Consider the following 12,810-nt stretch of genomic DNA (forward strand, 5'->3'; position numbering starts at 1 on the left):
GAGACAATCACTTTCTGTTGATGCTGCCTGTGGTCTGCACAGTAGAGGTGGGTATGTGGCTGAGCTAGGCTGAAAAAGCCTAGATTAATCAATCTGACTGAGATAGTCCTTGGACAGCCAAAAATATGTCCTCTTGTCATTTAGAGTGTGGCAGGTCTGGAGTGCCTGGGTTAGCAGTCCTGCATTGTTTCCTCATGTGCAGGAAAAGAAGCTGTGGATCTGGCTCAGACTGCTCACTATCCATCCCCTCCTGGTGATGCTGGTCCTCACTCACCGTGCTGAAGAGCTCTGCAGCTTGTTCCAGCAGCCCTACCAGTCCACTTTCTGAGAAATACCTCCCAGAACATATACCATCTTCATCTGGAGACAAAACATCATCTGAAACAGCAGATTCCTCCAGCACATTGGATGAAATGTTCTAAAATACATCAGAGCACACAAATAAAAAACTTAAATAAACAGTACATCATAAAGATTGAAGAAGAAATGGTTTCAACATATTTACATGATGAGAAGAGGAATGAGATTATTCAGGTGCAACCAGGGGACACAGAGTTACATTCTTTTTAGAAGTGAAAGTAACATCATAAATCTCCATAAATGGGAAATCAGGAGTTTCACTGCAAGAATCATGAATTTTCTTTCTAGCCTCAGGTTTAAAATGCATAACCTCATGTAGGTCTCAAACTGGCTCTTTTCTGGTGGCTGGATTTCCCTGGAGCTGCAGTGAGCTCAATCCCCAATACTACTAGGGCCCTTTCTGCTGCTGGCACTTGGCTGTGGGAAATTCCAAACTGCACTCCAGACCTTCTGCCACCTGCTTGAATAAATTGAACTTTCAAGTTTTTATTTGACTTTTCCAAGCAGAGGAGAAGTAGGACTCAGACAATATCACTCTAAAAACTGCAATAATTGATTGCTTCTTCTTGGTTCATCGTCTGCCAAATTACATTTTAATCCTGCAGAATTTACTCAGTTTCTTGTTAATGTTATGGATCTCATTGTGCATTTAAATCAAACTAGATAAAGTCACTCTTTTGAGATAGTAGACCATGAAATAACATATCTACAGTTCTTCAGGACTCTTTTGAATAAATGACACCGGGTGGCATATACATTAAAAATTTTGTAATTTTTATATTTAGAAACCTGAAAAAAACCAGCAAAATATGTGTACATACAGTATGGGACTGGCATATGTAACTTTCAACAGCAGCAGAAAGGCTAAGCTTTGATTTTCTATTAATTAAAAGGAGTTAAATTAGTGTCATAGTGTCTCACTTCAGCAGAAACTGGCAATGACAATCTGTCTGAGTGGAGGATGGATGCCAGCTGGCTGGCTAGCTGACTCCTTAAAGGCATCTTTATAAAATAGCAGAGACACTGAGGGCTGTTACTATTGATCAGATTTCAGATAAAAAATTGGCACCACATACCACTAGCAGCATTGGACTTTCCCCCCTGGGCTTTGTGGATGTATTTATTTCTCCATGGGTGAAATTTATTCCAACCATGCTGCCATCACACTGCCTAAGTCTGCACATTGTGTCAGCTCTACTGGAAGGGTGAGCACAGCCTCAGAAGAGCATTCACAGGAGTTAAGAATACATATGAATCTTGGCCAGAAGGAAAACTATAGCACATTTAGCACATCTATGCCACTTTTTACTGACCAGTCTTACTGAAGAGAGTGACTTCAACCAGAATTAGGTTCACTGTCACATACCTCCAGAAACTCACAAGCCATGCAGCTCAATTTCTAGTTTTCCTTTTCTATACCAGTACCCACTAAAGACTGTTAAGACTGTTTTCATGTGACTCTGGTGGCCTGGTGGCTTTATTTTTTTTTTGTAATTCTCCTTTTGTAGCAAAGAGAAAAGAGTCCAGGGAAGTGATTTACATACGAAAGTAATGAGAAAGTCACAGACACCAATTACTCCTTCTCCACCTTTAAGCCTCTAAAAACTTATGTCAGGAATGTACTTCCATGTTTAACAGTCCATGCACTCTAGTAGGAGAGAGCCTGCATGACATACTCCTGGGGCTTGCGTGATCTTTTGCAAAGATCAACTTTAGCCTTGATCCACCTTTCATACTGAAGAATTTTACATATCCCTTGTATAATAAAGGCAATACATAAATCACCATGTATTTTATCAGCAATTATTTTGAATTTCACAAGACTAGTTTTCATTACGGACAAGAAATACTTGTGTCAGTTCAAAAACCCCTATGACCCCCCAGCCTTTATACCCATGTTAAATAAGGCCAGGGTAGCCTGCAACCTCGATCCCCCAACAGCCCAGGCAAATTAGGCTGCTGCTGAGCCCTGTGCTTCAGCAGGTAGACACATACACTAAGTACTTGTCTGTGTTAATATAAAGTGGCTTTAAAGGCAGTCCCTATGCAGTTCATACTCTCACTAGCTCTGCTTTACCGCTTGTAAAGTGGATTTAGTGTAAAAACAAATTGAGCTCAAAGGGAAATCCACTGCAGGTGACCCCATACTGATTTTGAGGGATAGTTTTGATTGCATAGAGGGAAGCACTTTGTCTGCTACTGTATAAGGAAAAGTGTTGCTCTACTGAGTCAGTTTTCTGGATGCTGACAGACTCACGGCAGAAGATCAAAATCAGAACTGATTTGATGCTTTGCTGACTCATTTTACTCATCTGTAAAAAGGAGATAATACTTCCGCTCATCCAGAATAATATTTTTATTCACATTATTATCACCCTCAATTCCACAACTAAATGCATATCACCAATATTAGTTGATCTCACATCTGAGCCAAATGAAGAAATGGTCACAGAAAGAGTCAGTGAGTGGGACCTGTAACTACAGGTAAAGCCAAGCCAGTCTGCATTGTGTTTCCCTCTTTTGAAAGGGTAATCTGAGTAAGACCTTCACAGGTGCTACAAAACATAAACCTGTTTGTAAAGAATGGGAAACCTTTTCTTGAAAGCCTATGTAAAAATGCAAAGGGTTATTATAGTTAATTACTGTTATTGAGTAAACTGAAATTCAAAATTGTGCTGTCAGATAAAGAGTTGTGTAATTGGGTTCTCGTCATTGGGGCATTTTATTACCTCTCTCCTATGGGGCAACTGTTTCTTTGGCAAACATGTATTTACACAAGCATTTTGATGAGAGAAATTGATTTGCTGCTTTTAAAGTCCTAAGTTTTCGCTTGCCTAGTGCCTTGTAGAATAGATTTAAATTCTCTAAAATAAATGAAAACATATCCATTTATAGCAATCTGCATAATCTAGGAGCAATGGAGGGAGGAATTACATTAGGGTCAAGTGTGTGAGCTTACAAGCACTCAAGGCAGCCTGGGAGCAAGATGACATTGGGAAGGGAATGCAGATTTCACTTATATCTAAATAATGATAGAATCTAACATACAAAAGAAGTAAATAGAAGTAATGCATGGAAGCAAGAAGTTTGATGGTATAAAAAACTGATAAGGGATGCAAAATGGCAGAAGTATAAATCCATGACCAGAAGTTTAGCCATTAAAAAGAGTATATACAGCTGTCTTGATATGGAAGAAAATCAAGAATAAACACTTGTCCATCACTTAATTGTTAAGGTGGAATTGCAAATACTAATGCCCAACAAACTAAATTCAATGCAAAATGCCAAGTGGTTCAATCGTGTTCACGTTCACTATTTTGAACGGAAAAAAACCCAAGTGGTATGGTTATATCAAGGGAAGATGACTGCACCAAATGTTGTGTTAGGTATTTCAAACTCACTTTGAAAATAAAATGTGGTCAACAGGTCAAAAAGCTAAACAAAAGTATATTCAAGCAGTGAATACTGAGCTGCCATATGTTTTAGAAAACTGGGGAAGTTCCAGAAGATGAAATATGCTTTGGGGATCATATATTTTTTACAAGTGTACAAGGTGAGGAGATAGTGTTAGGTTTATCAGACTGCAGCAGGACAAAGTGGTGGAAATACTGATACAAAATTACTGAAGAAAACCTTAAAGGTATTCTACTTAGCCGGAATCAACACCAGATTGTACAAGCCTGATACTTTCTGAAAAACAGGGATTACAATCTAATGAAGGTAATAATGTCTAAACAGTCGATGTCTATAGAACATCTAAGGCAGTCCTACAAAATATTTCCACTAATTAGTTGAAATTATTCATAATTTACTTTAATCATTGCAGCCAACAGTCCACTAGTCTCAGGGAATAATGATAAAAGAGGAATTATCAACACATGGTAATAAATTAAGGGTTTGGCCATTTCTATTTTTAATAATGTGGAGAAAAGAAGCACTAAAATCACTGAATTGGCATATGAAGTCAGTTCAGGTAAGGGTATCCAAAACTGTGTAATCTGATAAACGAAGTATATATATATCTGCATTTAAAAATGTCTACCTTTAACCACAAAGAGTTATGCTCTCATCTATGTGATGTAGAAACATAAGGTGAAAAACAAAACCCAAGAAAACTGTCTGGAAAAGATCAGTGTATTACTGAGTAAAGAGCTCAACAACACCAAAATAACCAGTGAAGTCTCCAGAGAGATAATCTGAGAGCTACCTCCCACACTGAAAGAATTTACAGGACATTTTTACTTGACGTGGATGTACTGGATTGACTGTGGTGATTGTGTTACTCTTCAATCAAAAAGGTTTGGTTAGTAACTTGAGGGCAGTCAAAGGACTGGAGAACATACCTGAAAGAACTGAGCAGCTCCAATTATCTAGATTATGAGAAAGAAGTTTGAAAGATGCATCTGTCACAGTTGATAAGTAGCAGCCCTAGAAAAGGGCCTAGAAAACAGAGGGGTTCTACTTAGCAAATAAGAGATTACAGTATCAAACTGCTGGAAATAGAAGCTAGAGACTGCCATTGTCACTTCGGCCCCATACATGCTCTGCTTTGCTTAGCACAAGAACAAACACACACACCAGAACTGCCTCATGCCTTTTACCTGAAAACTGACACTGCCCACAGGGAGATAGTTCCGATCCTCAAGCATGCTCAGGTACTCTGCCACCAGTGCTGCAGCATGGACCAGGCACATGGCTGCTTCTGTGTAGCTCTTCCTCTTGGTGTGCTTCTCTGCCATGTTCTGCAGCCAAGTCAGCCTCAAGTCCGGCGATGTCTGATATCCTTTTGCAATTCTAACAACACAGGCCAGAAAGCAGGAGTGAATGACCACTTCTCGAGTAACAAAAAATACCCTTATAATTCTTCACCTCGGTTGAATGGAAGAAGACATATCTGTCTTTATTCTGTATGATTCATTAAACACAAAGCAAAAGAAATGGTTAGGCAGTGGTGGGGAGGAGACACAGGGGCTATGAGGAAAGTAAAACTACTGCATCCAAGACTTTCCAGTGTTCCTGACTCTTATCCTTGCCCAAATCTACATCCACCTCCCAAAGGCTCCCCTGCAATGTGCTCACTACTGCAGCCTGGGACCCTGGTGACAGATCAACTGTGCTAAAGAGGGAATGTACACAAGTAGAACAGATTGTCACAGCTTGTCCCTAAAATGCATAGTTCAGCTCACCTCACTGCAGAATTTTCTCAGTAGCAATTCTAAATGGTTTCACCTGTACATGAGGTCCATCAGCATCTCTGGATCTTCCTGAAATTCCCTCATTTTCACCGTATCTGACAGGATGCTGTTCAGATTACACAGCAGCTCCTCTACCTGAAGCAATACAAAGATCAATGTGCAATTGTCAGGTGTTTATTTTTTCCATTTTGGAAAAATAACAGCATCTGCACCTGATGATGTTACTCCCTTTAAGCCTCTTTTACCCAAAGAAAATGTCAGGATTTTTTTTCAGCTCTGTGCAATGTGGCAAAGACTGCTGACATAGTAAATATTACACACACGTTTTAATTAATCGAAATGAGCTGAAATCCTTTGATCTATTTATTTCTGAAAGAAAAAAAATCAAATGTGCTAATGGAGTTCAGCTTTAATTGATCTTTGATCTGAAACCAAATGTTTTTGTAAATTTTCAGCACAACCTGAGTTACTCTAAGAATTTTAGCAAAGCATTTAACAATTGTCTAAAATATTTTCTATTATTGCTGCTGACACCTTACGAGTTGGCAAAGAGAGAGAAGTTTCCCTGATGATACTTGTCTGAAAATATCATGAATCAAATTTCATCTTGGAAAACTCTTAGAGGGCTCAGTTCCTGCTGGGATCTAGGAGAAAGGTGTACTCAAAACCAAGAGATGATTCTCCTGTAATGTGATTTCAGGGGAAATTCTTAAGAGTTTATTTTATGGAATTATGTCATCCAGTTCTTCCCCACTTATTGTTGTGCTAGACATAAACTCATGCAATAATGTCCGCATCCTTATTTTCATTGCTTTAGAAGACCAAGATCTAGAACTTGCTTCAAGCACATTCCTATGTTAAAGCTCTTGATAAAAGCCATAGATGCCATAAAAGATTGAACCTGAATGGGAAATGGAGTGGCCTGCATATCCGTATCTTCCTCTGCATAGGCCAGGATGGTTCGCAAGGATCGTCGGAGGAATTCCTCATTAAACTCAGGTGATTTTCCAACCAGAGAAGCTAGTGACATGGTCACCTGCATCTTCACTCTTGAAAAATTCTTCCAGAAGAAAAAACCAAAGACATGAAAGAATGATGGCTGCACTGCAGTTCACATATCCTCTATAAACTAAACCCATTTTCTCCTGACCAGATTGAGTGCAATAGACTCACTGCTCACATAAGTGGCTTCCGGTGCATCAAACCTAATCATGTTTTACCCACTTAAACCAAAGATCCCTAGTTCTGACATGTGTGTACTTTGGGGCTAGAATGTTCCTTGAAATATGTACGCATGCTTGAGACAGGGAAAGCCAGAAGCTCCCCATTCCCCTTTTGCACAGGCCAGTGGCCGTGTAGATCACACCACACAGAGGAATAGATGAAGAAGCATGACTGGAAAAACATTCTGGAAACAAATCTGGGAAGCAAAAGACCTCTGGGAGCTTCAACTGATGATGCACTGCACCCATCAGCTCATGGTGTGTCTGCAGTGTATTTTCTTTCTGCAAAGCTTATGCTTTTTACATATCCAAGGCTTTTAAAGCAGTAACTAGTGAAAGAAATTTTGTGCAAGATCAGATGCTATCCAAAAGGCTAATGCATGTCCTTTTCTGCTAGAACATTATGAATCTACATGCATAATGTATGTATTTTGCTCCATGTGTGCGGTAAAAATCAGAGTCTAGTCCTAACACCAAGGAGCTGGTGAAGAATTCCCATTAATACAAGTATACATGAGTTCTACTGAGGTTGCAATTGCATTAGAATAGAACTAAACTGAGTAGTTCTGATGCAGGAATGAAAAAAAAAAGACAATGTGAAGAGTATTGCTTATGCATTGTACAGTCTTTGCTATCAGAGGCCTACTGTTGCTCCATCTGAAGGTGCATTTACACATGTTGCAGGAAAAAAATCACGTTTCCCTAATCAAAGCAGTGAACAATAATTAAAGCTACTTTCCCCCTACACTTCTAGCACTTCTCTTGGCTCAGTGTGAAACAGCAGACCAGGTGACTATCTGCAGATGCATACTATTTGCTGTCGCAACTTCAGTCTTTGTTTCGACTGATCACAAGAAAGGTGGCACAAAATATACTGCTACTCTCAAAATCTTACACTGGTAGAGCTGAAGCTGTATCTCATGAGGAGATAAAGAGTGGCACAGGCTTGAGTCCGTGTAATATCTATGCTGCTGCTGCAGTGATGGAGAACTCTTTGACACAGGTCGGCACACTGTTCAACCTCCTCTTCAAACAGCAAATCTCCAAACTAAGGGAAAGAGACAAAAACATTTATTACTCTCACTTCTAGCCATTAAAACATCATTAGCCTAATGCACAAAAGTCACAGGATTCAGAAGAAGTCTGAAGTTTTCAAAAACTACATTTTATACTCCTTTTTATTCAGACTTCTGATTCCTCTGATGCTGTAGATTCCATTGTTAAGATTTTCTGCAGGAAAGAAGGGTTTGAAAATAGCCTTTGTGTTTTGAAAGAAAGAGAGAGATAGAATAAACTCAGAGTATAATGGCTCCAGGAGCTTTTGAAAAGATCAAATATTGCTAAATTCTTAGAAGTGTGGAGATTTGCTATTTTCAGAAATACATAATGATTGATGAAACATGCAAATACTTCCTCAAGTATATGGAGCAATTTTTAGCTCTTTGCACCAACGCCCTACCCTTCCCCAGGCCTCCAACATGTTCTTCCTCCTATGGTGTGCCACAAAACTTCTACTGCCCAGCTTTCATGCCAGACCCTCCTTTATGGTGTCTTCACAATGCACACAGCAGGCAATAAACTCAGGGGGCAGGATGTCTGTCCAGAGAAACTCTCAGCAGAGACAGCACAGATGCACCAGTACCATATGTACATACACAGGACTGGTAAAGGTGTGTGAGTGAACACAAGATACGGTTTCCAATTTGCAGACCCGTTTCCCAGTTCTCAGCCTTTCTTCAGTCCATTATCTCACTGTTTTGTGTCTAATTTATATTACAAGCCTGCTGGAACAGGGTTTTATCATTTTTATTTGTAAAATAACATCTATATGCTCACAGTATAATAGAAATAATTGGAATGATTGCTTCATGAAATACAGAGCCGAGTCACCTTAACTACGAGATCTATTTCAATGAGAATAACAATTGCTTCACAAAATTCATTACTGTAATTGGAAGTTAGCTCTTAAAGATAAAGTGAAATGAAAACATAATTATTAGTTTCATAACTATTCAGATATCTACCCTGTAATTAGGCTTTGTCAGCCAATCTGCATTTAAGAGGAGACAGGCATTAATTGGACAGGAGTATCCTGTTTCTTATTTGTATTTTAGAATAGTTTAGGGAAAATAAACATTTAATGGGTTCTTCTTTAGTGGAACTGCTCTTCTTTGCAGAAGGATGAATTTAAAAAAGATTTTAGAGTCCTTATGAAGCACCCAACGTATTATGACCTCTATTATGAAAAAAAAATTACTTTGGGTCAATTTATGTCCTCATATATGTTTTAAGGTTTGCTGGGGTTTTTGTTTTGTTAGGGTTTTATTTTTGTTTGTTTGTTGGGTGGTTTTTTTTGGGGGGGAGCTGGGTTGGTTTGTTTGTTTTGTTTATGTTATTTTTTTTTCTGATCTTGAGTTTTTGTATTGGTGATAGAGAAGTGGAAGAGAGATTACGATTTGGCTTAGTTTTCAGGCAGAACAAAGAAGAAAACTGTCAATGTCTTAGAATCTACTTAGAATTTTGAAACCTGTCTGAGAAGTAGAAACCTAGACTGATGCCCTCAATCTCTCATGAGTTTTGATTTCTCTGCTGCCCATCTGACTGGAAACTAGCCTTGCTGTTAAAACAATTTAAATTGGAGTTTATGGAATTCTGTGTGGTTCTTGGCATTAAGACTCCTAATAAAAATCAGAATATATTTGAAATAAAATGGATGGAATTGCTTACCTTTTTATTAGTAAATCTTATATATTTAAGAATAGACTGCTAAACCCACAAGATTATTCAGATTTAATTATTTCATCTTGTGTGGTCCATGAAATAACCTTACAACAGCTGTAGAAATCCTGTAACAACCCTACAGATAGTAATTTGTATTTACATATGCAAGATATATTTAATAAATGTCAAAGAAAAGTGGTAAGTGAATTCACACAACTCTGCTCTAGAAACGCTGCTCTACTAACTTGACTGGAAGCATGAAAACAAAAGTGTATTAGGAGCATACCTTGGCAATGAGTGCTCTGAGTGTAGCAAAGCAGTGAGTCAGGTAAGTGGTGCTCTGATCATAGCCAAGAGAATTTACCAGGACCTTCAAAACTCCTCCCAAGAGATTATCTCTGCATTCTGCTGCAAAGCTTGCCTGCATATGAAGGAGAGAAACAATAACTGTATGAGATAATTCAGCAATGAACTGGAACATAGGAACTGAAATTCTGCTCTCCAGTCTGTGAGACATCCAGGAGTTTAGAATTTGCAGTTTTTTCATTTGTTAACGTCTGCTTCAGAGATGTTTCAAAGCACTTTTGTAGTGATCAAGAAGACAGAGGGGAAAATGCCCCAAACATTTTTGAAGTTCCGAAGACCTCCAGTGCATTTTTAAGCTTAGTCACCTTCTGCAGTGATTTTTGAAGCTCCGTTTCTGTTCTTTCCAATCCTTCATGTACTTTGGATTAGGAACTGATCCTGTGGTGGGCAAGCACCATCCTTCCCCTTGCACCCTTGATTTCCTGAGCATCTAGGCTAAACAGACATACTGGTACATTCTGATCAAACCCACAACCAGAACAGTGGGGAGCTTGTATGAGTGGTGTCACGTGAAAATAATGTCCGGTACAACAAACGTCTAGTAGATAAATGCTTTTCTACTAACAGGTTTCCAAGCATGAAGTTTTCTCCTCCCTACCTGTGAATTTTTTTCTATTCAAGACTATACAAGTTTACAGAAGATCCTCAAAATATTTTGCACTGTCTAAGAAACAACAGGAGAATTTAATCTTGCTTCCACTGGCTTCTGAGGGAGCAGGGATTGGTACTAAGCCAGCTCTACTGTTTCTCACCTGAATGATGTTCTCTTGCATATCAAGAATGATCAGGTTAGCTTCAGTTGCCAGGTTTCCGCTGATCAGCGCTTCTTGGTCTAGCTCAGCTTTTGTCCTGCAAAAAGGAGTTCTAATTAAAGCATGCAGAGAGTACTCCAAGAGTTAGATGACCTGCTGTTTAAACAAAGCCAGAATACATATTATACCATTCTGAATGATCCTGTAAGAGCAAACAATGACAGTAGTGTTCCAAAGTGTTTCTTAAAAACTATGGAGTGAAATTAGCAAAGCTGCTATTGTAGAAGAGCAGTCGCAAAGGGGACTTTTGAAAACTAGGCCTCCAGACAGTTCAGATAGATGCTTTTCCTCCTTAGTAGTCATCTGCATAATGGCTACTTAATACCATGTTCAGTTGTTCAGTAAACTATGCTGTAATTTCTGAATGCGTTGCCTGTAGCAGGACACAAAACTCCAAAATGGAATAATGGATAACTGATCTGACAAATCCATAAAAAAAAAGTAAAAATGGTAGACTAGGCCAAAGTGGAAATTTCTTCAGTGCCATAGAAGCATTGTTTAATGTAGGCAATTTAAAATGTTGATTCCTGAGACTGTTGACAACCAAAGACAGCAAGTCCATGCAGCAGAGTCCCAGGCCATTTAAGAGAGAACTGAAATATTTATAACAGACAGGAGATAGTGGTAGGGCAACACATGATACTTTCTTAGCTGAGACTTAAGGACAAGGTCTGGAACACAGTTCCTCTGCAGCTGAATAAGCACAGGAGCAGCTACTAACAAAACTGCATTTTCACACATCTCTTCTGTGCCAGAAACACAAAGAAGAGGCTTTTTTCTTTTTCCTACGCTGCTCAAAAAAGTGCTGTTGCCTGGCAAGAGGCTGCTCTCTTGAGCTTGAGACTAAAGATCCTGTGACATCAGCCAAAGTTCCTCAGGTGCATTTCTGTGGCTGGAGCAACACCCTTACAATCACACTTCTGAGTGGCTTCAAGATGTATAGCTGCTCTGCTATATTCATTTACTCAAAAATAAAACCAGAAGAGCAAAGAGCCATCCTTTAGTGCACAAACAGATAATTCTGAGGAGGGCCAAGAAAGGAAATCAGGGAAGTCATATGGTTATTAACTACAATGACTCAAAGCTACAAAAACCAGAAGGGACTGCCAAAAGTTTAGTGGTATAATAAGGGCAGAAGTCCCAATATGAGTAAGAACTGAACAAATTTAGTGAACTTTATAGGTGTTTGAACTATTTCCAGCAACCACTGAGCTCTGTACATTACCCATGCTGACTGGATATTCTCTGACATGACACATATCTTATAACTGCTGCTACAATCCCAAAGCACTATCTTCCCTGACTCCTGCTAACAGTGCTTCTCGATATTAACATAGCATGTCAAACACAGCTTAGCTGATTTAATGTGGCAAAACATATACCACAGTACTGTATATACTGAGGAGCCAAGAGCAACACCAAATTAAACATTGTAGCAAGCCTCCATGGAGTATTTGATATGGCTCTATCACTAACTAGTGTTTGCCACACTGTTAATAATAAGAAAAAACCTGCAGATAGCTATTTAAAATTCTCCTTCAAGTATTTGTGACCTCTTTGTTGTGTCACAGCAACAGCTGGATATTTCTGCTACATAAACATTTTCTTTTTCTTTGACAAAAGAGGGAAAGGATTGCAACTGCTGATTTTGTAATAAAACATCCTAGGAGAAAGAACAAAACATAAAAACCCCAAGCAGCTTGGTTCTAATAAAAGCAGCATGCATTAATTAAATTACTTACTTATCTGGTCTTTCATTTGCCTGCCGCCACTGAGTCTGCTCCTTTCTCCAGCGCAGATTTTCATTTAGCCCTGCTGATCTGTCATTCCCTTAGAGTGTAACATATGTCAGTGATATTAAAACAAAAGGGGACATCTGAAGTCTGCTAGCTCACCAAAAGACAGAGATAGATTTCTGTAACAGTCTGTCACAACTAAAGCCATTCAACTTACAGGTTCAGGGCTCTAGTAAAAAGACCCATCACTTTTTTAGTTTAGGATTTTTAGAGCATTAACTTGCTTAATGCCTACAAAAACCAACCCACAGATTTTCCATTTATTAAATGAAGCAAACTTTTCTGCTATGAACAATTTGCTTTTACTGATAGTTTTGACACCATTTCTTGGCTCTTT

The 12,810-nt window shown here is 38.9% G+C and overlaps 1 protein-coding gene across 4 annotated transcripts in view; it reads right to left on the reverse strand.

Annotated features, from left to right (window-relative positions):
• Window positions 1–12,810, reverse strand: part of DOCK8 (dedicator of cytokinesis 8) — a 91,709-nt gene that overhangs the window by 9,672 nt on the left and 69,227 nt on the right. For all 4 annotated transcript variants that reach the window (XM_039567168.1, XM_039567169.1, XM_019282025.3 and 1 more), the window contains 8 exons: window positions 12,420–12,507; window positions 10,618–10,714; window positions 9,786–9,920; window positions 7,674–7,826; window positions 6,457–6,615; window positions 5,590–5,690; window positions 4,962–5,154; window positions 275–418 (listed from right to left, as the gene is read on the reverse strand). In XM_039567168.1, coding sequence (XP_039423102.1) covers window positions 275–418; window positions 4,962–5,154; window positions 5,590–5,690; window positions 6,457–6,615; window positions 7,674–7,826; window positions 9,786–9,920; window positions 10,618–10,714; window positions 12,420–12,507 — 1,070 coding nt within the window. The remainder of the gene's footprint in view (window positions 1–274; window positions 419–4,961; window positions 5,155–5,589; window positions 5,691–6,456; window positions 6,616–7,673; window positions 7,827–9,785; window positions 9,921–10,617; window positions 10,715–12,419; window positions 12,508–12,810) is intronic.

Source organism: Corvus cornix, chromosome Z (genome assembly GCF_000738735.6).
Source record: "Corvus cornix cornix isolate S_Up_H32 chromosome Z, ASM73873v5, whole genome shotgun sequence".
Lineage (NCBI taxonomy): Eukaryota > Metazoa > Chordata > Aves > Passeriformes > Corvidae > Corvus > Corvus cornix.